Source organism: Vombatus ursinus, unplaced genomic scaffold (genome assembly GCF_900497805.2).
Source record: "Vombatus ursinus unplaced genomic scaffold, bare-nosed wombat genome assembly UNPS02009205.1, whole genome shotgun sequence".
NCBI classification, from domain to species: domain Eukaryota; kingdom Metazoa; phylum Chordata; class Mammalia; order Diprotodontia; family Vombatidae; genus Vombatus; species Vombatus ursinus.
The window spans coordinates 45128507-45155057 of NW_020948983.1; the positions used below are offsets into that span (position 1 = coordinate 45128507).

General features: G+C 37.5%; 1 protein-coding gene across 2 annotated transcripts in view; it reads right to left on the reverse strand.

Moving 5' to 3' along the window:
• PCSK6 (proprotein convertase subtilisin/kexin type 6) overlaps positions 1-26551 on the reverse strand; it is a 250644-nt gene that overhangs the window by 71512 nt on the left and 152581 nt on the right. For both annotated transcript variants that reach the window (XM_027852143.1, XM_027852144.1), the window contains exons 12-13: positions 24220-24408; positions 12358-12494 (exon numbers count right to left, since the gene is read on the reverse strand). In XM_027852143.1, coding sequence (XP_027707944.1) covers positions 12358-12494; positions 24220-24408 — 326 coding nt within the window. The remainder of the gene's footprint in view (positions 1-12357; positions 12495-24219; positions 24409-26551) is intronic.

Below are 26551 nucleotides of genomic sequence, written 5' to 3' on the forward strand. Positions count from 1 at the left end.
AGTCCAGTGGCTGGTTTGGAGAGGGGACTGTAGGCAGCAGGAAGACCGTTAGGAGGTTTATTGCAGTGGTTCAGGTAAAAATTGTTAAAGGTCTAAATCATGAATGGAGATAAGAGGATTGTGGATGTAGAATAGGTGCAGCTTTGTAAAAGGGATGAATGCAATGGGATGATGGAAGGAAGGAAGAGTCATGAATGACAGCACCTCTGAGTTTTCTGTTACAGACCTTCTCCCAGATGGACATTGATCCATTAATCCATACTTTGGGTTCAATCTAAGCATAAGTATCTTGTCTGTGATCATGCCCTCTCTATATTTTATCATCTCTCATGCATGGACATTCATTAGACATTCAAATGATACACTGTTTATAGAGGATTACAGAAAAGACTGAAAAAATGTACCATAATTACAATAATATGACCATTCTCAGCAAAGTGCTTTCACATCCATGATCTTATTTCATTTTCACAACAACCTTGTGAGGTATATGTTAAAGTTCCATTTCATAGATGAGGAAATTGAGTCAAGAGAGATCAAGGTCACACAACTAGAATTGGAGCATTAAAAAGATGTACTATATTCCACCTCTTTGCCCTTAAACAATCCAGAAACGGTCCATTTCCTTTTCTAGGGTAAAAGTTCTTCAAGTATGCTATACTTCCACCAGAAATCAAGTTCAATTACTAACAACTAATGAAGACTTCTTCATTTCTAATCTAATTAACTTTTGCCAAATTTTTTAAAATTAAAGTTTTATTGGTACTTTAAAAAATGTCTTTCCTTTATATGCATCTCTCACTAGTACCAGTATTAAGGAATATCCTACTTTCAAGATCGTCGATGATTCCATCAGTGGGCAGTGTTAAATGTTAGTAACATTTGAAAGTTGTAACAAAGAAAAATAGGTAAATAAAAGTAACCAATCTAGCAAATGCTTGACAGAATATTTTGGGTACATTCAAAACCCACTTTTTTTTTTGGCTCAATTTTCAGTGGAGAGAAAAGAGTTATCAACTTCCTTCTGATAATATTCTTTCACAAATTTTTGGTTGTTATACCTCAGGCTTAAATGATCCCAATTACTTTAACCTTTCCTACCAGGATACAGTTTTCAAAATTGTAATAGTTTTATAGTTTTTTCTCCCTCTGGCTCCTTTGCAATTTCTTTACCCTCTCAAAATAGAATGCTAAATGGAGTAATGGAGTCTAATAAAAACCTCATAACTTGTAAAAACAAAAAAGTACAAAAGTGCTAGTGGCTATTCTTTTTTTTTAATCCTTTCTTTTCCTCTTTTTCTTTCTTTCTTCCTCTTTCTTCTTACATTTCTTTCTTTTCTTATTCTCCTTTCCTTTTTCTCCTCTCTCTTCATTTATTTCCTTATTTTGTTTTTTCTCTTCTTCCTTGCCTTTAAAAAAAAACCAGGATGTTACTGATAACTTATGATTTCACGTAATTTGCATTTCTCAATCTACTTCTCCCATCCCCATCCTGAAGATTGATCACGTATAGCGAAAAATTTTAAAAGAGGAAAATTTAACCTAGCTTAGCAAAAACAAAACATTGAAAAAGTCTGACATCTGTAGTGTTCCACAATAATAGTACCATACTTTAATAAATGAGGAAAGGTGCCTGATTATCCTTTGTAATTATAACTTCACAGCATTGAGTTGTAATTGTTTCGTGGTTATTCCTTCCATTTGTGTTGTAGTAATTGTGTCTTGTTTTCCTGCTTTTGCTTGCTTCACTTTGAATAAGTTCTCTTCTTTTCCTTCCAAAGTTTTATAGATGCATTTTGTTTCTGGCTAAATTCTTACTACCAAGGTATTTGAATAGTCACTGATGCTTGGTCAGGTATTTGATTAGCCATCATGCTTGGCAAATCAGGTCTACTGCCACCTCCTCTCTGGGGAATGGAAGGAATCTGGAATGTTGCTAGATTTGAATGTTTCTGTCTCTCTCTCTCTTTCTCTCTCTCTCTCTCTCTCTCTCTCCCCCCCCCCCCCACTGTGGGCCAAGGTCCTGACCTCTTTACTTTTTGGGGTACTGATAAACATTCAGATTCTGATTCATTGGAGAATTTTTCATTGCAAGTTGCCCTCTGGTCATTGACTCCAAAGCAAGGGAGGGATAAAATACCTGCTGCCAACTTTTGCACCTAGCAGTGGCTCTTTGCAGGAAGCCTGGCATTGAGCATGACATTAGTAACTAGACTATAGGCCAATTAAAAACTGTTCTGCATACCAACTTTTGTTCAAGTGCTGCAGGTGATGCCATTTCATCATTCTGGGCTTCTGAGAGTCCATTTTAAATAACAGCTAACCCTACTAGTCCATTCAAGTTCCTTTCACCTGGATAGCCAGCCTACTGGCTACCAAAAACAGCACATCCAAAACAGAATTTCTCAACTCCTTTCACTTCCCACTGACTTCTCTATTTCTGTTTTAATTCTGTTTAATGACGGTAGTCCAGTATCGTCCTAGTCACCCAGGCTCACAATTCTGGAATTATTTTGCATTCTTCTTTCTCCCTCACACCTATTCTCTCATTTAATTGGTATCCTGTTGCTTCTCAGCTCTCTCAAATCAGGCACTTCTATTCCACTCCTGCTATAACCACCCTAATTTTGACCTTCCTCTTTTCTTATCTGCTATTGTAATGGGTTGGAGTCAACATGGCAGAGTAGAAGGAAGAAGTAAAGATCTAGAAAACACACCAAACCAAGTCCTAATTGGGAAATCCAAGAAAAAAATTACAGAGTCATTTTTTCTAGCCCAGATTGGCTTAAGGAAACAGAGAGTTCTGTGGATACTGGGGACAGTGTCTGGCTAGGAAAATGCTGGGTAGAGCATTCCATAACCCATGAACTAAAAGAGGACAAGGGGGTACACCAGGGCAAGACAAGGTTCCACACCCATAATAGGGCAGAGTGACCTCATGGTGGGTGCTGGAACAGGTGCCAATTGACAACTCTGTCACTCACAACTCTGTTCTGGGTCAGAAATCCAGAGTGGAGTGAAGAGGGGATTTTCAAGAAGGCGGCATTCCAGGGCAAGGAGTTATAGCTCCTAGGCTATACTAAGGAACAAATTCAGAAGCAAGCAATAGTTGTGTGGCTCTGACGCCATAAAGAAAGGAGGGTGTCAGCTCTAGCCCCCAGCCCAGTCTGAGGTCTGGAGTGGAATAACCAGGGCAAGAATCCCAGACCAAAGGGGAGCCTGCAGAGCTTCCCAAATGGCTGATTGTAGCTGAGCCCAGCAACAGTCCACTGGAACTTCCAACCAAGGACAAGCCCACAGGAGTGTTGAGCAGACCCAAACCCAGGTCAGGAACTTGCTGAACTCAAACCAGGAGGGTGGGGAATTGGACTTTTCCCTAGATTGCACCACTTTGGGAGCACTGAAAGCTCACAGATACCCAGCCTGAGCTATCCCTAAGATCGTGGAATAACATGAAATCACATAAAGTTCAAAGTCAAGAAGTAAATTGGTAGAATGAGCAAACAAAAAGCAACCCACAAAAAGAGCTATTAGGGTCATAGGAATGCCCAAAACACAAAGTTAGAAAAGAATGACTCTAAAATATCTACTTGTAAAGTCTAAAAGAAAAATGAAACCAACTACAATTCATGGGAGAGATGAGGAGTTAAAAAAAAAAAGAAAAGAAACAGACTATTGTAATGGCCTCCTAAGTGGTCTTTGCTTTGTTGCTCATCAGTTGTATAGCTGTATTTCACTCACTTAAGCTATCTACATCTCAGTTTTCTAATCTGCAAAGTGGGAAAAATAATACATATACCACTGACTTTATAGGATATTGTGAAGAAAATGCTCTGCAAACTTTAAGGAACTATGAAAATGTAAGTGACAGACAACGTGCTTTATTTGTATCTCCACAAGAGATCTAGAGGAAGATCTGACCATGCTGAGTGGAGGAGTACCTAAGGGAAGATACAAGAAAAGAATCACAGAGGATGAGAAGGTGTGGATGGCTTATGATATACATTATTGATGAGAGCACCCATGTTGACAGGATCAATGATCTCCTGAAAGACTAAAATATAAGCATGAGCTACTATTATCCTGGGAACAAATCAATTCAGACAATATATGTGAAATAACTTTGCTTCTAAAAAGCCCAATGTAAATTGAAATTACATGAGTAAAATGAGGTACATGCTCAGTAAGGGAGATGGATAACAAGCCTCCCTCTTTTGCTCTTTTTCTACTCTTTCCTGTTTACTTCAGCAGGGATATTCACACACTGTTTAGTTACCCTCTTCAGCACACCTCCCGGGGTGGCTACAGTTTCCAAGCTAACGAAAAGGGTTCAATGTATGGTCCGTGGTCCAATGTTCGTACTGCGAACAGACTGTTCAGGGGTGCATCTATGTAACAGCAGTATCTAATCAGAGAGTGCAATTAAATTACCAATAGTAGAAAGAAACATTCCAATTGGATCAATCCCTTAATCTTTAAGGAACAAATGAGGAGAAAGAGCTGCTGATTGCAATGGCTGAGAAGATGGAAACAAAGAAAGGTTAATCATCTCTTAGAAATCAGTCCTCATCATGATGAGAAAGAATTTACTGTAATATAACGATGATACAGCACTCGCCAGCACTTGTTATTTCTGGCAAAAGACATGGGAAGCAACAAGTCCTGGTAGGTTTATGCCATCCCTAGAACTCTCTACAGCAATAAACAAAGAAAATTTCTTGACAATACTGAAGAATATCCCAGGAAAATTCCATCAAATTATAGCATTTCAGAGCAAGAGAGAACAATGAGAAGATGCTTAATTCAGCCCTCTGACCCAGCCATATAAGGATGACTTATTTATGTTAAAGATTTACAAGGATGGAAAATATATGAGCTCTTTTTTCTATTCTTTAATCAATTTCCTCATTAGGAAATATTCATGTTTAGTATCTTTTAGTCTATCTAAATTTGTTTCCTCTGGTGTATGAAGATAGGCAAGGTTCATAGTGGTTAGACAGATGGACTTGGAATTGGAGAGCCTGGGTTCGATTCTGCCTCTTATACCTGTGTGATCATGGACAAAATACTTTATCTCCCTGAGCCTCAGGCAATTTTCTAAGAATGAGTTTTCAATGGGTTACAATCTCCATTGGTGGGAGAAGTACCTTCAAAGTTAATCCCAGGTTCTTGATTTAAGCAGAATATCTTATCACATAATTATTACTATCATTGAGGCTGCTAGCTAGTGCAAAAGATAAGAGCCCTGGACTTGGAGTCAGGAAGAACAGAGTTCAAATCTAACCTCAGACACTTACTAATTGTGTGACCCTGGGCAAGTTATTTAAACTCTATCTACCTCAGTTTTTTCAGCTGTAAAATAGGGATAATAATAGTACCTACCTCACAGGGTTGGTTGTTGTGAGGATTAAATGAGATAATATTTGTAAAGTGCAGAATATAGTGCCTGGCACATAATAGGCATTTAATAAAAGCTTGTTTTCTTTCTTTCTTTCCTTCTTCCCTCCCTCCTTTCTTTCCTTCCTTTCTTCCTTCTACTCCAGTCCATGGTGGTACCTTGTGGGGTGGGTGGGGAAATGAACTATTAACAACCATTTAATATATCAATTTTGAACAATACATACTACTTATAATTTTCTGCTGTTTGTTAATAGAAAGGAAGGAATGCCTGCTTTAACCTATTAGGAGATTTTTCCAGTGTTTCTTTGTTATAAATAGTGCAAACTCTTGAATTTATATAAATGCTTTTGATCATATCAAAGAAATATTTCATTTCTGAGCTTTTTACTGTTTTCAACATAAATGGAAGTTTTTTATTGAAGGTGTTTTTCTGTATCCATTGACACACAATCATATAGTTTTTGTATTAATATGACTTTTAAAGTGAATTATTTACCTAATTTTGATCCTTGCACACATCTAACTTGATTGTAATGAAAAAATTTTGGATATATTTCCATACTCTTTTTATCAGTATTTTATTTAATATTTTTGCATCAAAAAATGATTTGTGATATTTGTCTGCAATTATCTTTCTCTTCTTTATCCTACTCTCATTTGGGAATTAGGACTGTGTCTGTCTCACAGAAAGAATTTAGTAAAATGACTTCTTTCTCTATTTTTGAACACAGTTTGTAGCACAAGAATTGATATTTTTTTTAAAGCTTTGACAGAATTTACTTGTCAGTCTCTTGGGATATCAGGGGTTTTTTTTCCTTATGGGACTTCATTTTTGGTTTAATTTCTTTTTCCAAGATTAGGTTATTAAGGTTATCTATGCCCAGTTTTGTTAATTTGGGTCTTTTATATTTTTATAGATATGCATCTGTTTCATTTACATGTACAGTTTTGTTGCCATATAATTAGGTATAGTAGTTTCTGAGAATTTTTATCATTTCCTTTCTATTTTTTATGAATTCCCTCTTTTCATTTTTTATTTTGTTAATTTGATTTTTCTAATCAACTTAGTTAATACTTTATGAATTTTGTTATGCTTTTAAGAAGCAATGCTTTGTTTTATTAGTTCAATCATTTTTCATTTTAAATTCTGTTTAACATTCAAAATTTCCCCCTTTGTGCTTACTTTTGCTTATTAATTTGCCTAATACAGTTTTGCCATCCTCCGCTCTGTCCAGTTTTAGCCTGAGTGCATCACAACTCAAAGTTTACATTCACTTAATTTGAAGGATCTTATCTAGTTCCACATAGAATTTCTCTACTTATTTTGTTTTCTGCAACATATATTGGTGTGAAGATTACATCTCTCTTCACAGTGGTCTGTTTGATATGTTCATCATGAATACTAAAAGACAAGGCTGGCCAAGCATCCCATGAAATGAGAGATTTCCTTATTGTCTTTAGGCACATAATAAACTCATTTTCACTACTCCCTTATTTGAATGCCTGAGAAAATCCTTATTGAATGAAATTCTTTCATTGAGCTGTAACTTCTTTATGCTTTTTGATTTCACTTATAATGAGGATGTCAATATCAATATGGATCTTCCTCCTGTCTTCCACCTGTACTATGTCAGTTTGCAAATCTTGGACAAAGATTACCCATTAAGAGTCCCAGCAGTGAAACTAGTGTTTATATTTGGTCCAAGAATTACTGTATGATTTTTAGCACCCTCTTAGCCCTTCTCTTCTTCTCTACAATATCACAGTGGAAGCAGAAGGGGAATGTATAAGACTGAGGTCCACTTTGATTTTTATTTGTTTCATGGATCACTTGATGATCAATTCATCACTTGGTGGCCAAACTCCTGTTTATAGGCATCTCCTACTTAGTTAGGTTGGACTTTGGACAGGAATACATCATCTATTACTGGGCCAATACTTCAAAGCTTTTGAGTCAACTCCATACTACTATGAAGTATCAGAATTTTTATGGTAGTCCAAAGTCATACATCATTAGTGACATAAAAATAAGGAGCTGCTAAGTCCTAATTAATTGTTCTTCAGTCGTGCCATAACCGCCTACTAGAAATTTCAAATAATCCTTCAAAGAGCTGTAGATAGTAAAGAATTCTTCAATTTGTTATTTTCTCTCCTAGTGGTTTTCCAACTTTTACAGTCTATGGGCCACATAGGAGACATAAAAGGTCCCATGGATGGCCAGTTGTGAAAATACATCAATACCAATAAAAAAATTGGCATTTCTTTTGATGAGAGACCAATGTGGGCTGTCATGCAATCCAGAAGCAAAAATATAGGCACCGTCATATTAAAAACATTAATGTTACTATAAGAGATCATTTAGCAGTCACTAGAGAGCCATTAATTTAGACAAAATAACACTAACTCCTTTAACTTTTCCTCACAAGTGTTATTTTCCATTTATTTCTTTTGAATGTGTCCAATTTCTCTCTCTCCATTTCAAATTTGGAGACAAAATTGGAAACAGTAATCTAACAAGGGCCTGACTAATGGCTAAACACAAAGAAAGAATTACTCCCACTTTTTTTGCATTACATTTTTATTAATGTGTTGCAACATTCATCTGTTGTTGATTGGTATTTAGCTTATAATCTTTTTGCTACACATTAGGAATGTAGGTCAAACAGAGTAGTTGGAACAGAATACAGAAATAAAATTTAAAAATGTTGAGGGGGAAGTAAGAATGTTAAAAGAGATGATAAAAATTGTACAGTGAAATTTGTTATTTTGGCAATTTATACAAGTCATAGGAGGTAGACGTAGGAGTAACAGTTTTATATGAGGACAATCACAGGCAAACTACTCTATCTTATAATTGCAAAAAATGATGGTTTTACATTGGTAGTGATATAATATTATCTCCTGGGTCAGTGCAACTAGACCACATTAAAAAGGTGGTGCATAAAGGTCTCATACACAAGTCATCTTCGGTGGTATCCAAGAATGAGAATACTCCCCCCACCCCATGTCCTCATTAGTGCTTTTAACAGGCTATGTAATAATCTGGTGTACTTAATTTCCTCAAGATTGGCTGAAAGTAATTTTGATACACTTAAGGGACATAGATCTAAATTCAAGGCCCTCAAGAAACTGCCACAGAAAAGGCCTTTGAATCATTTGCCTTTCACAAAACAAATAAACCTCCCTTATTTTTTTGGGTCCACTTGAAATGCAGAGGCTCAATGACAATATCTATGCCTTTCAGTTAAGGGAGTGTGATATTATACATTCCTTGAAGACTTGGAGCATGTGATATATCTTGGTATCCCCAGGACTATTTAGTGCCTGGCACACAGTAGGTGCTCAATAAATGTTTTCTAAATGGAGTATAATTATTTTAATTCCACATAACAGGATATTATGCTCTTATGAATATTAATTCATGTCTGCACACAAATATGAAAAAAAATCTAATTCTACAAAGCCATGACAGTTTCTGAGAGTGTGAAGACAGTGGTTTTAAGTCTACTTTATCTTCATTTTCTTTGACAAGAAAGAGAACTCAGTTATGAGGGAATTTGTGTTGATTTGTTCTAGAAACAACTGGGCTGTCATCCTGACTTCACTTCATTTGTTATGGTAAGAAAGGAGAGACTTACTCAGTGATGGAATCCTTACTGACTACACAATGACTACACACACACACACACGTATACATGTATGTATGTGTGTGTATACACATACACACGCATGTGTATGTATGTATGCATTTATGTGTGTATATACACGCACACACACATATTGTAGAGGTTTTATCCTGAAGCCTCACTACAACACTGGAATTCACACACTGGGAGGACCATCTGCCCCAAAGCCTCTCCCTTTGATTGGAGAGCTCCTCTCAGAACCTCCTTAAGGCAAGCCCTCGGGCCAGATATGCCTTATTCTTCTACAGTCAGTATTCCTTTTTTGCTCCTCCCCATCCTGCTCTTTTTCAGTTTCCTTTTACATGCTAGGTACTGTGTAGGCTACGAAAATATAAAACGTGGTCATCTCTCAGGAAGTTCATGATCTGTCTTAGGATTCAAGATAAAGATATACACAAACACACACATATACATACAAATATACATACACATACACACAATATATACACACACATAAATACATCTACACATACGCATGTGTATGTACAGACACATATCTGCTTTTTGACTTGCCCAGAGTCACATGGCTAGTAAGTATCTGAGGCTGGATTTAAGACTAGGTTTTCTTGCCCCCTCAGTTACAATACTGTCTCCCAAGACCAAACCACAGGGTGGAACTATGAGTTTTGGGGGGCCTGTGTAAAATACTGTGAACCTCCTATGAAGCAACTAGGTAGTGCAGTGGATAGAGTACTGAACTGGAGTCAGGAAAAACAGAATTCAAATACAACCTCAGACATTTACTGGTTGTGTGACTCTGGGCTTAACTTCATTTAATCTCTGTCTGCCTCAATTTCCTCGACTGACAAATGGGGATAATAATAGCACCTATCACAGGGTTGTTGTGAGGATTAAATGAGATAATATTTATAAAGCACTTATCACCATGCCTAGCACATAGTAGACACTTAACATATGTTCCTTTCTTTCTTTCCTTCCTTCCTTCCCTCTTCCCCTGTTCCTTCCTTCCTTCTGGAAAGCAAGGATTTACCAGAATGTCAGAGATTTGTTCCACTGGTAATTCCACGTAAAATTCCCTTGCTAGGAGAGCTTATGTATCACTACAAGTACTATATCTATCTATGAACTTTTGTGAGTCCTTTGCATGTCCTATGTTTCCTATGGGGGAGAAATAAAGTCTGTTCTCTACCTCATATGCGTATTATCATGAGTGCCTATGAGGAGTTTTATCCTTTTACCAACATCTGTGGAAACCTAGACATTCTAACTATACCCCAGACTTCCTCTGTCATGGCCTAGCCTGGTGGAAGCTCCACTGCAACTCTGGAATTCGTACATTGGAAGTACCCTCTGCCTGGGAAGTCTCTCCCTGTGATTGGAGGGCTCTTCCCAGAACTTCCTTAAGGAGGGCACTCAGACCTCATATGCCTTATTTTCCTGCAGGCTGTACTCCTTTCTTCCACCTCCCCTACAACCCTCTGTCATCTTCCTTTTATATGTAGTCGTCTCTTATTGGAATAGAAGCTCCCAAAGGGCAGGGATTGTCTTTCCTTCTCTTTGTATTCTCAGCATTTAGCACAGTGCTTGGCACAGAGTAAACACTTAATAAATGCTTGTTGACTGACATGTTACTTTTCCAAACAAGTCAAAGAGAAAACGATTCCTTTGTGGTCTTTGTTAGCCCAGAGATTCATGGTATTGTGAGCCATTGGATTTCAAGAGGTGCTAAATAATGGGGGAACTGGCAGTAAATACACACACTCTGGGACCTAGAAAAAACCTAATGCCTCCACATGCCCCCAAAGGACAGAGGGAAGCATTGTCAGATGAAAATGCAGGGAGAGTCTCACTTTAGGTTAGAGAAGGTTGGAGAGGAGATGGAAACACCCAGCCTCCCTAGGACCTGGAGAGAAACCTGCAGGCTGCACCATCTGCATCCGCAAGAAAGTGAAACAGAATAAGATTAGAAGGGAGGCTTGGTGTGGAGGAGCAAAGCAAACCTATCTCTTAGTTTGTATTGCTAGTTATGTGAACTGTCTAGTCTCAAGGGAAGTTAGGACCCAGCAAAGGAGAAGGGTGTTTGACTCCGTAGGAATCCTGAGTTCTTTGTTCACATGAGTTGGCCTCAGCACCATGATGACACTCTTAAGTCGAAAGTGATTGCAAAATGCTCCTGGGAGAAAGTGAATTCTTGTGATTGTTTATGGGTTCTGATACAGGTGAGACTATGATTGTAAACATGGGATTTAACTTTAGCAAAATAAATGCTTTCCTTTAGATGGAATTTCCTACCATCTAAAATGAGTTGTCCAGTACTCCTATGGCTCAGTGACGAATTGTGGGTTTTCCCTCCAGTGATTCAGATGGATAACAACCCATCCATGCCTAGTAACTAGTCCTTTGCATTTTTCTGTTTGATTCTGTAAGACCTCTTTTATATTTGGTGCTCTCTGCTTTGATGTTCTCAGGAAAAACCCTGGGTGAGGGCATGAACCAAAGGGATTTGTGACACACTATGCCAAGGTGAACCTGATCTATAGTAACAGGGGCAAGGGAAGGTGGAGGTAATGGATACACAGGTTACACTACTTAGATGAACAAATAAAAAAAAATCAATTGAAATAGCACCAGTTTCCATGTTCTTTTCCAAAACTCATAAACCAAAGGTCTCAACAATCGATCAGGCAATGCTGGATTACATTAGATATTCGGTGACATGACAAACAAATTACTGACTGTCAGTGATGACAAAGTGACCTTAAATGTTATTAATCAAATGGAAATTTGCAGTAATTTTAAGGACTGGGGCATTCTCTTTTAATAATTCACAATGATTTTTGAGTTGTGGGGGTTTTGGATAAAGTAGGTCAATGACATCTTTCTCACACCTAACAAAACAGAAAAGTTAAAAATTTGCGATGTCTAAAGGCAGGATATGTCACCCTCTCCCTTCTGTTTGGAAGCAATTCACTGCTTTGGAAGGTGTCACAGAAAAATGAAAAAGGAAAATGAAGTTTCTGTGAAAATCCAATAAAAAGTGACTTTTGAGAAATATACAGACCTCTAATTTTTTATCCTATCCAAATGGGGAAGAAGTTTAAAAAAGGTTTCCCATTACAGCATAGGACTAAGTGTGCTAAATGATGTGAAAAAGAAAGCATCACTTAATAGAGGTTATAGATAAAGATAAAGCATTTTTTTCTGTTAACGAAAGAGTTTTAATATTAAAGTTGCCATGAGATTCATTAAACTTGAAGCCAAAAAAATTTTAATCACAAAAATTACTGTTCCATTCACACAAGTCACTTACCTTGTTTCTCTGGATTACGGACCTGGGATGGTATATCATGGATTTCTAAAGTCCATTCTCCTTCAGCTTTTTCTCCCCAGCAGTGTACAGTCATAAATTCCCAGTTGGTAAAGCCATCATTTGAATGATCAAGTAATCTGTAATTTAAGATTTGATATCAGTAAACAACAGGAGGAAAATCTGAATTCCAAAGAATAGAATCTCTCTTCACCAAAATTATAGCTTGGAATTTTTGTTCCAATTTGCTGTGCCTAGGGATGGCTATTATAGTTGGTTAAAATATGTTCATGAAATCCAGTCTAGTTCTGTAGTATAGGCTACCTTGCTATACCTTATAGGCTCATAAGCTTTCTTTCCTGGCTATAGGCTATACTCCTAACCTTTCTTACTGGACTATATTACTGACCTTAGTTATTTCACAAATATAGACTACTCTTCTCAAGGAAATACAGAAAGTATGGCTCTCAGACATATGTCAGCTTGACTATGCCAGCAATAGCTTCATTTCTGAAAGTTGGTGCATATTTTACCACACAACTTAAGCAGCACAACTTAATTAGCATTGTCTTCTTAATCCTTACAACTTTCATTTTTCATTTAGAGCTTGTTCTTATACATCATTTTGTCTGTTTTTAAGGAAACAAATGAATAAATATTTTAAAATGTCTTCACAATGTTTCCTATCAATTTGCCCTCCAATCACATACAACTCAATTTTTTTAAATAGTTAAGGTTTAAGTGAGGAGATAAAACAGAAAAATAAATAAGGGACTTGTTATTTTCTAAATAATATCATGAAATTTAAGATCATAGATTAACAGCTAAAAGAGACCTTAGAGGGAAACCTAGTCCATACCTGCTCCACCCTCATGTTAAAGATGAGGAACCTACACCCAGAGAGATTAAATGAAATGCCCATGTAGTAAGGGTGGCATAGGGGATCTAGTATCAGAGGAACTGAATTCAAACCCCCTTTCTGATGCTTATACTACCCGTGTGACCTTGGTCAAGCCATTTAACTTACTTGGGCCTTATTTAAAATGAGGGGGATGAAATAGATGGGCTCTGAAGTCCCTTTCAGTTTTATTTTTTTATTTTTTGCTTTCTTATTTTTTTTTTTAGTTTTCAACATTTACTTCCACAAGATTTTGAGTTCCAAATTTTCACCCCATCTCACCCTTCCCCCTACCACATTTCCTATATTTCTTATTTCCCAGTTGCATGTGAAAACATTTTTTTTAAACATGTGTTTTTAAAACTTTGGGTTCCAAATTTTCTCCCTTCCTCCCTCCCCACTCACCCTCATTGAAAAGGCAAGCAACTCAATATAGGCTATACATGTGCAGTTATGCAAAACACTTCCATAGTAGACATGCTGTAGAAAACTAACTCTATTTCCCTTAATCCTATCCCCCCCCCATTTATTCTATTCTTTCTTTTGACCCTGTCCCTCTTCAGAAGTATTTGCTTCTGATTACCCCCTTTCCCAATCTGCCTTCCTCTCTATCATCCCCCTACTCTCTTGTCCCCTTCCCCCCCCTATTTTCTTATAGGGTAAGACAGATTTCCATACCCAACTAAGTGTGTATGTTATTCCTTCCTTAAGTCAAATTCTATGAGAATAAGATTCACTCATTCCCTCTCACCTTCCCCCATTTCCCCTCCACTGTAAAAGCCTTTCTTTTCTGTTTTTTTGAGATAATTTACCGTGTTCTACCTTTCCCTTTCTTCTTCTCCTAGTATAATCCTCTCTCACCCCTTAATTTTATTCTCCAGATATGACCCCTTCATCTTCAACTCACCCTGTGCCCTCTATTTATCTATCTATATCTATATATATATATAAATACATACATATAATTTTTTCCCTCCAACTACCCTAATACTGACAAAGGCCTCATGAGTTACAAATATCATCTTTCCATGCAGGAATGTAAACAGTTCAACCTTAATAAGTCTCTTATGATTTCTCTTTCCCGTTTACCTCTTCATGTTCCACTTGAGTCTTGTGTTAGAAAGTCAAATTTTCTATTCAGCTCTGGTCTTTTCATCAAGAATGCTTGAAAGTCCTCTATTTCACTGAATGACCATTTTTTCCCCTTACGAATTATACTCAGTTTTGCTGGGTAAGTGATTCTTGGTTGTAATTCTATCTCCTTTGCCCTCCAGAATATTATATTCCATGCCCTGCGGTCCCTTAATGGAGAAGCTGCTAAATCTTGTGTTATCCTGATTGTGTTTCCACAATACTTGAACTGCTTCTTTCTGGCTGCTTGTAATATTTTCTCCTTGACCTGGGAACTCTGGAATTTGGCTACAATATTCCTAGGAGTTTTCCTTTGGGGATCTCTTCCAGGAGGAGATCGGTGGATTTTTTCAATTTCTATTTTGCCCTCTGGTTCTAAAACATCAGGGCAGTTTTCCTTGATCATTTCTTGAAAGATGACATCTAGGCTCTTTTTTTGATCATGGCTTTCAGATAGTCCAATAATTTTTAAATTCTCTCTCCTGGATCTATTTTCCAGGTCAGTTGTTTTTCTAATGAGATATTTCACATTATTTTCTAATTTTTCATTCTTTTGGATTTGTTTTACAGTGTCTTGATTTCTCATAAAGTCACTAGCTTCCAATTGCTCTATTCTAATTTTTAAGGAAGTATTTTCTTCAGTAAGCTTTTGGACTTCCTTTTCCATTTGTCCAATTTTGTTTTTTAGGGCATTCTTCTCCTCATTGGCTTTTTGGACCTCTTTAGTCATTTGGGTTAGGCTATTTTTTAAGTTGTTATTTTCTTCAGTATTTTTTGGGGTCTCCTTCAGCAAGCTGTTAACTTGCTTTTCACAATTTTCTTGCATCACTCTCATTTCTCTTCCCAGTTTTTCCTCTATTTCTCTTACTTGTTTCTCAAAATCCCTTTTGAACTCTTCCAAGGCCTGGGACTGATTCATATTTTTCTTGGAGGCTTTAGATGTAGGAGTTTTGGCTTTGTTGTCTTCTTCTGGTTGTATGTTTTGATCTTCTTTGTCACCAAAGTAAGATAATATAGTCTGACTCTTTTTGCGCTGCTTGCTCATGATCCCAACCAATTACTTGAGTTTTAAACTCTTTGTTAAGGTAAGAGTCTGTTTCCAGTGTGGAGAATGTACTGTCCCAAGTTTTGGGGGTTTGTACAGCTGTTTTCAGAGATACTTCTAGGGACTTGAAAAGTGTCAGTTCTTCCAAGGTGCTATGATAAGGGGTGAGGTGTTTCCTCTCCATCGCCACAACCAGCTCCACCATGCCAGTGCTCCTCCTTGCCCCAGAACCGCCCCTCAGAATTGTGACCCAGATCCAAGCACGGGCAAAGCAAGAGATTCCTGCCTCAGCCCTGGCAAAGAGATCCTTGCAAATCCCTCTGATCAGTCACTCGATTCCCCCTCAGTCTGTGGGCCGGAAGCTCAGAAGCCAGCCACTGCCCTCAGGGCAGCTGAGATCTAGTAGCTTCTTCTCTCACTTCAGTAACAGACTTTTCCCACTGACCTTCTAAGCTGTCTTTGGTGTTCATGGGTTGAGAAGTTTGGAAACCACCACAGCTGCCTGTGATTCAGTCCTCTGAGGCCTGCTCCAGAGTCCCTGCGGCCTGTGCGCCCACGCCGAACTGTGCTCCTCATCCAACCCGGCGCGATATACCTTTCTGGTCAGCCATCCAGGTTGTCTTGGGCTGGAAATTTGTTTTACTCTGTTTTTTTGTGGGTTCTGCTGCTTTAGAATGTGTTTAGAGCCATTTTTTATAGGTATTTGGAGGAGTTTGTGGGAGAGCTCTAGCAAGTCACTGCTTTTCCTCCGCCATCTTCCCCTTTCAGTTTTAGATTGAAGATACTGTTACTCTAAGTGTTCAAGGCAGAATTTGGATTTAGAGCTTCTGCCTCCAAATCTGATGCCCTCCAAGCATGACAACGGAGGGCCACGTGAGCTTTAAAAGAGATCACCTCATCCACCCCTCTGACTTCACTATAGCCATTCCTGAACTATCTCAAATAGACTCAAAAAATATGTCCTATTAAAAAAAAAAACCCACACACCTCCAAAGGAGATTCTATAGTCTTCCTTAAAGATAAAAATAAAGTAGTACCATATCACCAGTAAAAATGTTAATAGTCATATTAATAAAACATTATGCTATTATAACAGTTAGGACTATAATAATATAAGTGGAATCAAAAGGTTCATCACTCCATTGGTGACATCCATGTGGATTCAACTGGCAAAGAAGTACAGAACAAATGATTAAGTCATGCAGATTTGTTTACAGAAAAAGGAGAGATTGGTGACTGTTTTAGGATCAGGCCATTGCTACTCAAAATTACACAAAGTTTATCTTTAAGAAGCCCAAACCATTGATCCATATAAATCATGCAATGAAATGTGCAGTGCAACAAGTTGTGAAAACTTTAGTATCTATTAGATACCTAGAAAAACCTGACTGAGTAGTTAGAATTATACACGAAAAACATTATTTTTATAAATTAACAGGTAGCAAACCCCCTTTACTACAAATACAAACCCTCAAAATATTCTGGAGAATTCAGCAAAAAATTGAACAAGAAGTAGAGTATCACTAGAGACAAAACTATTATCTTACAAAAGCCTGGAAAAAAAATGGACTTTGGTTTTGTTTTTTTTTTTTTTTCATTCATTCATTCCTTTGCTTGTTTAAAGACTAGGTCTCCCCATCCCTCCTAGACTGGAAGCACACAGGATGCTCATGGGCTATCCCACTTCTGTTCAACACAGCAAATTTGATCTGCTCTAATTCTAACCTGGGCTGCTTCATTCTTCCTTAGGTAACCTAGTGGCCCTCTGCTCCTGGGGGCTCACCATACTGAATTCTGACAACTGATTGGCATAGCTCAATACAGCTCCCAGACTCAACTCCCTTGTGGTTGGGATTATAGACTTGTATTATCACCCTTGAGCTGATCCATAAAAATTTAAGAGCAATATTTTAAATAGATGTTGCTAATCAAATACTCATAACCTCCAAAATATGTGGAATAAAAAGCTTTAAAAAAAAACCATAGAGATCTAATGGAACAAAATGAAAACCATTTGGGAACAGGACAAGGTGCATGTCATCCCTGTGGTCCCTATCTGCTTCTGAAACTATCTTTAAGATGCTTTTAATGAGTCCACAGAAGGTGAACTTACATCCCCAAATCCTTATTTAATTATTTTAAAAACTGTGGAATTTTATCTACCTGCACAATAATCTGTGTAACATTAAACATAAAATAACAATGGCAGGATGTTGTCTTGTACTTAAACTGTTTCAGTGTTAAGCCCATCCAAAAAAAAAAAGAGAGAGAGAGAAAAATGAGATAAAAGTGAAAACAAAAATAATAACAGGACACCTAGAAAGACAAGATCAGGTGGCTATAAGTTTAGACCACAAGGTCATTTGTCTTTATTAGCTAACATACTACAAATCTCTGCAATACAAAAACAAAGCTCCAAAATAACCTTGAGAATTCAACAAATAAACTGTTCTGGAACTGGCACATCAACACAGAAAGCTGTTGTCCACAACCTCTGAGATACCATTTAGCTCCATAAAAAAATTAAGAATAATATTTTTAGTAGAGAAATGAATATTCAATCTCCAAACTGCGTGAAATGAAAAAACGAAAAAAAATCAAAATACAGGGACCTAGTGGAAGGATTAAAATCATATGGGAGGATGATTAGGTATATGTCATCTGTTACTGAAGTTGTCCCAAAGATACTTTCAATGAACCTAAATAAAATAAATAGGCAGCTAAATGGTACAGTAGATAGAGTGCTGGGCCTGGAGTCAGGAAGACTCATCTTTCTGAGTTCAAATCCAACCTTAAACACTTCCTAGCTTTGTGACCCTGGGCAAGTCACTTAACTGTATTTGCCTCAGTTTCCTCATCTGCCAAGAAAACCCCAAATGTGGTCATGAAGAGTTGGACACTACAGAAAAACACTGAACATCTCAGTATCCTTGATCAATTACAAAAAAGCTATTGCTTTAGTCTCCAAGATACTGAATAAAAAGAATAATAGCAGAAATATCAACTTGTCCTCATCCATTTCTATCTGAATTCCATCGAAAAAGAAAAGAATGAGGTAACAGTGATAATAATCAGTAGTTCACATTTATAGTTCTGTAGTCTACAAAATGCTTTACATGACAATCTGGTCCAGAATTTGACAACTTTTTTGGTAAGCTCCTTGTGGACAGGAACTGTCTTTTGCCTATTTTTGAATCCTCAAATTCCCAGTGTCTAGCACAGTACCTGGAATAGTGTAGGCACTTAAAAAAATGTTCACTGATTGATTAATTTTCTTCCTTCTTGTTACAAAGTCCATTTAGAAATATAATTTAAAAGTACCACGTATTTAGTTTCTACCTTTTCTCTTCTGTTCAAGTCTCAAAAGAGGTGGAAAACCCTTGAACAGTATCCTGTATATGATAATAGCCTTCACTTCCTTGAAGACTATTACTGAGTCATTCCTAAGTCTTCCCTTCTTTGGCTAAAACAACTCTAGTCTCCTTGTACCATGATGTTTTTTCATGATCTTGTTTTCCAACCTCCTTTTGAAAAATAAAATTTAAAACATCTAGAGGATGCTAAATCTAGACTTTAAATTCTATAGGTCTTTAGGCAAAGTATTCATTTAAATTTTTGGTAAAAAATAAAAATCAATCAATAGATAGTTATTAAGCACCTACTGTGTGTCAAGGCACCACACTGAATGCTGAAAATAAAAAAAGAGGCAAAAGACAATCCCAGCCCTCAAGAAGCTTACAAGCTAATGGCAGGTAACAACATGCAAACAAATGTATACAAAGCAAACTATATATGGGATAAATTTGTTGTTCAGTCGTTTCAGTTGTGCCCAATTGTTCATGACCTATGTGGGCTTTTCTTGGCAGATAAGGAACTGAGATAAACAGGGTTAAGTGACTTGCCCAGGATCACACAGGTAAAAAGTGCCTGAAGCCAGATTTGAACTAAGGAAGATGACTTTTACTGACTTCACGCCCAGCACTCTATCCACTGTGTCACATAGCTGCCCCCATGCAATATAAATAGGAAATAATTAACAGAGGGAAGATATTCCTGGTACAGTTTTTGTCTTGGAATAATAAAAAAAATTAATTCTCTATCATCTAAGAAACAGCCACAGTGAATCTTTGTTTTCACATAGTATTGGTCCCAACATGATTGAAATGTGCATGAGTAAATAATCTTTGTAACTGTCAAGTTGCCAAAAGGACTGTCAAGTTATTTTCAATTACAGTCTGAAGAAACTGCAGAATTAAGCAAGAAATGAAAGAAAGGAGAGGGTAATTAATCCAACCAGGGTGAAAAAAATTTTTTGGCATTATCCTATCTGCCTTCTTCTGAAGATTCAGAAGACTCTGACCAACAATCTCAGTTCATTTTTTAAAAAAATGTCTAGACATTTATTACAGTGCTACAAATGTAGGTGGTACTTCCCAGAAAATGAATTACTTTTAAATAAAACTGAGAACATCTAATTCCTTTTTTTTTCTTTTTATCATAATTGCCTCAAGGATAGGAATCAGAATGGGAAGCAAAAGATTAAATAGGAAGAAATGAAAACAGGAAAAGAGAGAGGTTATAAAAGCAAAGGGAAGGGAGGTAGAGCTGGGAGGATTCTTTTTTATGCATTAGTGGGAAGGGTACTATGCGATATGAATGGACCACTTTTTGGTCTTGATTGTATTATTATTTGTTTTAAGAATAGTGTCTATTTGTAGATGTCTGCTTTCCAACTCAACTTCTTAGATTCAGCATCAGCTCAAAGAATCAGGTTGGCTTTAGGATGGTGATTTTTTTTTTTTTTTTACCCACAGCGGTTCTCAGAGATCATCTACTCAATGATAGAAAGGTTTTACTCTTTGTCTATGGCGGAGAGTACCCATACTGGAGAAATCACAGATCTTTGAAGTTTTGGAGCATCAAGGAGCATATGAAGATTTAGGAAGTGTTGTTTGACTCCAAGCATCTCAATTTACAGATAAAGAAACTGAAGCCTAGAAAGATTAAATAGCAGTTGTTTCTCCTCCAAAGAATGATGAAGTAAATCCACAGATAAGAGGTTATCCAGTAGGCATCAGAGGAGCCTGCTGAAAATAAGAGAGACCTCTATTGCTTTCTCAGAGTATGCTTCAAAGATGTGAAAATTACCCATTTCTTGTGATTCATATGGGCACAAAAGATACTGCCAGAAGGAATCTAGAAAGTATTGCCAAAGATTATTAATCAATCACTTAATAATTAAGTATTTATTAAGTGCTTACTCTATGCCAGGCATTATTTTAGGCCCTAGGGATAAAAAGACAAAAATGAAATCACCCTTTCTCTTAAGAAGTAATGAAGATAGTTAAGACATGTACCTACATAGGTAAAATGGATACAAAGTAATTTTCAAGGGAAAGCAGTAGGATCTGGGAGTATGAGGAAAGGCCTCATGTAGATAGTGACACTGAGCTAAGCCTTAAAGGAAACTATAAGAAGGGAACCTTAAAGGGAAACTATAAGAAGTGGGGAGATCAGTAGCACAGTGGAGAGAGAGCTGGGCCTGAAGTCAGGGAGACCTAAGCTCAAATCCAGCCTCAGATACTTATTAGCTATGTGACCCTGGGCAAGTCTCTCAACCCTGTTTGCCTCAGTTTCCTCATCTGTAAAATGAGCTGTAGAAGAAAATGGAAAACAATTCCAGTATCTTTGCCAAGAAAACTCCAAATGCGGACATGAAGAGTTGGACACAACTGAAATAACTGAACAACAACAACAAAAAGAAACAGAGGAAAGGAGGGAGTGAATTCTAGATGGAGGGACAGCTGAGAGTCGTGCATGATGAACAGTAAGAAGGCTAGTGTGGCTGGAGTATATGTGTATGAATGGGAATAATTTGTAACCAGGTTAGAAATGTAGGTTGTGGTCAGGTTGTACAGGGCTTTAAAATGCCAAACAGGGGTTTATAATTGATCCTTGAGTAGGGAACCACTGGAGTTTATTGAATAGTGGAGTAACATGGTCATACTTAGGCTTTAGGAAAAACACTTTGATGGGTATGGGGAGTATGGATTAGAATGTAGAGAGATTTGAGATAGAGAGACAGTCAAGGGGTTACTGTGATAGTCTGAGCAAGAGCTGATGAGTAGTGGATGTATGAGGAGGGAGAGGAGTGGATATAAAGATAGTAGTAGTAGAAATGACAAGATTTGGCAATTGATTAGGTAGATGGGGTCAGTGAGAGTGAGGAATCAGGGGTGACATCCAGGTTGTGAACATGGGTGAATGGAAAGACAAGGTTTTGGACATGTTGAGTTTTAGATGTTTGGGGTAGAAATCTGAAGACCATAAGGGCACAGATGCTCTTTTCATCACTGTTGATCATTGGAGGCAAGGGGCAAAGAAGAGAGAATCAGATTTGGGAAATGAACAGCTGTTGAAGAAGATGGAAAAGGGGTGTCAATTTCTGGACAATGGCTTAAGATATAGAAACAGCCTTTTCCTAGCAAGGGATGGAGTATTACTAAGAAGGGCTACTCCACAGGAGTATAGCTTTTAGGGGTAAATGAAAAGAAAAATAGATCATCTATGTACATCCTCCAATTGAAATACCACAGAAACTAGCTAAAATGTATGAAGAAAAGAAGTTTAAGAAATCCAGGAGTTCACAGGAGACAAAATTCAAGAAAGGAAAAATTATGGAAACCTATAGTTTCAGTAATATTTATGCACAAATATACCAAGTATAGGAAACAAGCAAGATAAACCAGAGATTCTTTAAAAAGGAGGCTAATTTGATTTCATAAGCATCACTGAGATTTTGTGGAGTTAACAACCATGACTGGATTGTGACCCTGGAAGGATGTAATTTATTGAAAAAAAACAGGATAACTCTGTGTGTGTGTGTGTGTGTGTGTGTGTGTGTGCGCGTGTGTGTGTGTGTGTGTTTATGGAGAATGGGATTGCATTGTATATTAAGAACATACACCCACTTTGTGAAGAAATCTTAGAATCAGAGGTAGTGTAATGGAACTTTCCTGTAGAAATGGCCTCATTATTCTAGAATGTCATGGCTGATTAACTTATTTGGCTAGCTCACAGAGCTAATGAGGCCAAAGGTCATGGGTGTGCCCTCCATCAAGTACTTAAGAATGAGCTAACAAAAACTTGGGTGCTAGAACTATAATATCTATTTCTTTTTTTTTCTTTCTTTTTTTTTTTTTTTAAACATTTCAGAGCACATACCCTACTGACTGTGGGTTAGGAACCTAATCTTTATTTGCAAAGGGCATTCATTATATTTGCAGAAAAATGGTTAGGTGTAATGTTATTGTTCTCCAAAGCAATAGGTTCTGCAAGATTCTCAATGTGAATTCAACTGATTTCTATATGGCAATCATATTAATTTACGTAGCAGAACTAAGCTGAGATGAGTTAGGGTAGGGTGGTAGTCTGGGTAAGAAAAGCAAAAGAAAACCACATTTGGATTCTTCTCTTGGTAACGATCCAACACTTTACTTTCTGAGTGGGCACAAAGTCTGGAGCATGCCTCTGATCATCCTCACTCATATTTTCTGTCTCTCTTCCTCCCTCTCAAAAGATCACATATTTAGAGCTGAAAGAGACCTCGAAGGCCATGTAGTCCAAAACCCTCATTTATAGCTAAGGTTCCATAAAAGGTCTAAGGCCCTTACAGGTTAAGTGGTTTGCCCAAAGTCACACAGGTAAGCAAGCATCAGAAATGGGATTTGAAGTCAAGTCCTCTGACTCCCAAACTGGTACAGTTATCACCGTACCATGTAGACCAGGTCTCTCAGGTCCTCTCCACCCCACCTCTTTTTCCCTAACTTACCTCTCTTTCCCTCTTTGCCTCTCCTCTTCTTCCTCCACTACTTTGCTCTCACATTAAAAGGGAAAGAAAGGAAACATTCTTAGCCCTTATTCCCCGCCCTTCTGCCCAACCTAAACATATACCAAAACGAATTCATTTCCAATTACTTACATATTACACAGTTGCAACAAAATATTTCCAGTTGTTTTTAAATTTCAGAGATGACTCCACAGTTTCTAAACTAACCTACATCCAGCTTTAGCTGAAGCACTCAAAAACTTACTTTGAATCCTAAATATGGGAAATTTCTCATGGGTTATGCTAAAATGTGGTGCTAGTATGCCCTCTGCACAGACCTGGCCTCTCACCCCCAAGATAAATAAAGTCTCCAAAATAAACCTTCCTAGTACATTCAAGCTCTAAAATTCAATTAAATGCTGGATAAGAAGAAAAATAAAATGTGACCATGGAGGTTCTCAATTAAAATTCCAAAAGAATATGGCTAAAAAAAATTCACTTCAAATGCACATCTCAAGTGCAATTAAACTCACAGGGACTATTCTACATCTTTGCCCACTAAAAATATTCTCTTATTTTTTTTCCTCTTGGAAAGTTTTCCAAGAAAGAATAAAAAATAGACTAGGTTTCCAGTACTTTTAAAATAGATGACATTTTGTACATACTGAAATATTGAAATATCGTTCATCATGGATGCATGTACACCCATACATGTATATGGACACATATATATAAACAGATATATACACCTGGACATATGGCTATGAAAGGGACACTTCTAGTTGCTAGGAAAAAAAAACACAGATAAATTGACAGACTGGAAATGATGGGGAAGTTTTATTCTTTGTTCTAAGTGACAGTTCTTTTGGGGACATTATGTACTCAAAACTGACTAGAGTGTCATCTGCAGCTGTAAATACTGGCTGATACCACACTCTTCACAAGTACAGCTTGAATTTTTACCTCCTTGCCAAAAGTTGAGATTTGGTTCCTGAGGGAGAAATCAGGTGAATCTGAAGGTCTCCTCGCCGTGGGTGTGAGATAGAAATTCGGACCACAACATGCTCTAGAAAAACAACTCGTTGGTCAAAATGGTCTGCACATGCATTTGTCAGGGCTGTTGTCCGAAGAGTTTGCTCAATGGGAATAATCCTGGGGAAAGAAAGAAAGAAAGAAAGAGAGAGAGAGAGAGTAATGAAGGATTCACTTTGTACATGAGTAGATTAGCAGTCCCCAATTTTTTTTCTATGAAGGATTTCTCTGCTAACTTATTAATTTCAACTTTGATAAATCAGTTTCCACTACTAGTCCTCCAACCTTTTTTTTTTTTAAAACAATATCCCCAAATCTTTTACTCGTTCTCCTTTCTTTTTCACCAACAAATTATTCCTAGGTCCTATACTATTATTTTCCCCAGCACCTACTCCTTAACTCATTACCTGCCAGTTTAAACAACTTCTCAAATGCAATAAATTGTGTAAATATTTTTTAAAACTATACCCTCCCCTTCACATTACACCCCACCACCACCACAAAAAGGACAAAGGTAGGTGTCTTTTGTCTCTTTTTGTATCCTCAGTGCTTAGCACAGTACCTGACACCTACTGGGTGCTTAATAAATGTGTATTGATTGATTGATGGATCAAACCTGTTCAGTTCCATTTTTCCACCGATGTGTATAAAACAAAATACAAGAGGTGCTTTTTGGCCCTAGGGACCTCCAAGTGATAGGTTCCTTGTATCCCACTGTGTGAAATACCATTTTAGGCTCTCTCTACCATTTCCCAAGTTTTAGGATTTTGGAAGTTTCCTAGACATGTCATTAGCAAGAGAACAAGAAAGGGTGTCAGCATACAAGTGATGGGCCCCTTGTATCTCACTACGGGAAACAGCACATCAAGCTTTCTCTTTATATGATTTTGGAAGTCTCCTATAGATGTCATCAACAAGATAGCAAGAGATGGTCCCAACATAATACAGGAAACACAGGCAGCAGTGCACTGGTGCTGACTCCAGTTAAAGACACTGGTGGATCCCACTCAAGAGAGGTGGCATTTAACCAGGATCCAAGGAGGACTACTTGTAGCAGAAGCCAGCTGGCATCATTCTGCTAGGCAAAGTGAAGAAAACTGCCACTTTAACGTGTGGGAGAAGGACAATGGTTCCTTCATCACGGTGACACAGTTAGGATGGTCTTGTGGTGTCCTGAGTTCTCATACTCTTGTGTGAATTTTGTGTCCATTTGAGAGGTCTGGTCAGTTCAACAAGGAGAGTGGTGGCCTCTGAAGGATCACTGGTCTGCTGTTTCTGGGGAATAGGCATTGAGGAAAAAAGACTTGGGGCAGAGTAGCCACCCAGGAGAATTACCAGCAAGGCAAATTATTCACAGGTTCAAATAGATATTGCAATCCTTCTGCTTGATTCTGAGGCCTTTACCCCTTCTCTTTAAGCTTGTACTAAGATAAGTCCAAGGCATAAGATTTTAGCTCACAGAAGATAGGATTATAATATAATCACAGTTTCTATTTTTGAAGGTCTAGTGGTTTGAGAGAAATTTACTTGTGTAAGGGTGTGCCCCACTTGGATATTTCTAAGTGGTGATCATACTTTTTAGTACGTCTTACTAGAGGGTCTGTGATGAAGATATAAATGCACCACAACGTATATTTATCTAAGGATTGGATTTTGGAAATGTAGGACTTGGTGTTGAAGAACATGTGGCTTTGGAAACAAGAAAACGGAAGGTGTAAAATAAAGATGAGTAAGTAAAGGTGTGATGTGAGGGAAGGAAAAGAGGAAAGACTTGCTGGTACTATTCTTTCCTATTTTCTCATGACCCAAGAATCAGCAGGTGGCTAGAAGTCTCCGACACAGAAATCATGCTCCCCCAAGCCGGACTAAAGCCTCATTTTCCTGGACTTTTTTTCTGCCGTATTAGGAGAATAAAAAGGTATTCGACATCGGAGATGTCAAACAGGCAGCAGTACTGTGGCATTCAACACTTCTAATTGTTGCCTGAACCAGATTAAAAGTAATTGGAAAAACATTTAACAAAATAAATAAAACTACAATAGAACATGTGTGTTTTTCTAGGTTAATATGCAGCTGTAGTGATCTTTATACACAGTTTATTATTCCCAATTTCTATTCAGGTTTGACACCACTGATCTACATTATAAACTCACTGCAGCTTTCACATTCAAACAGGAATCTAAGGGCAGAACAGAACACCAATGACATGAGACTTGTTTCCATATGCATTATCTAATACATTCCCCAGACAAAACAACTGGCT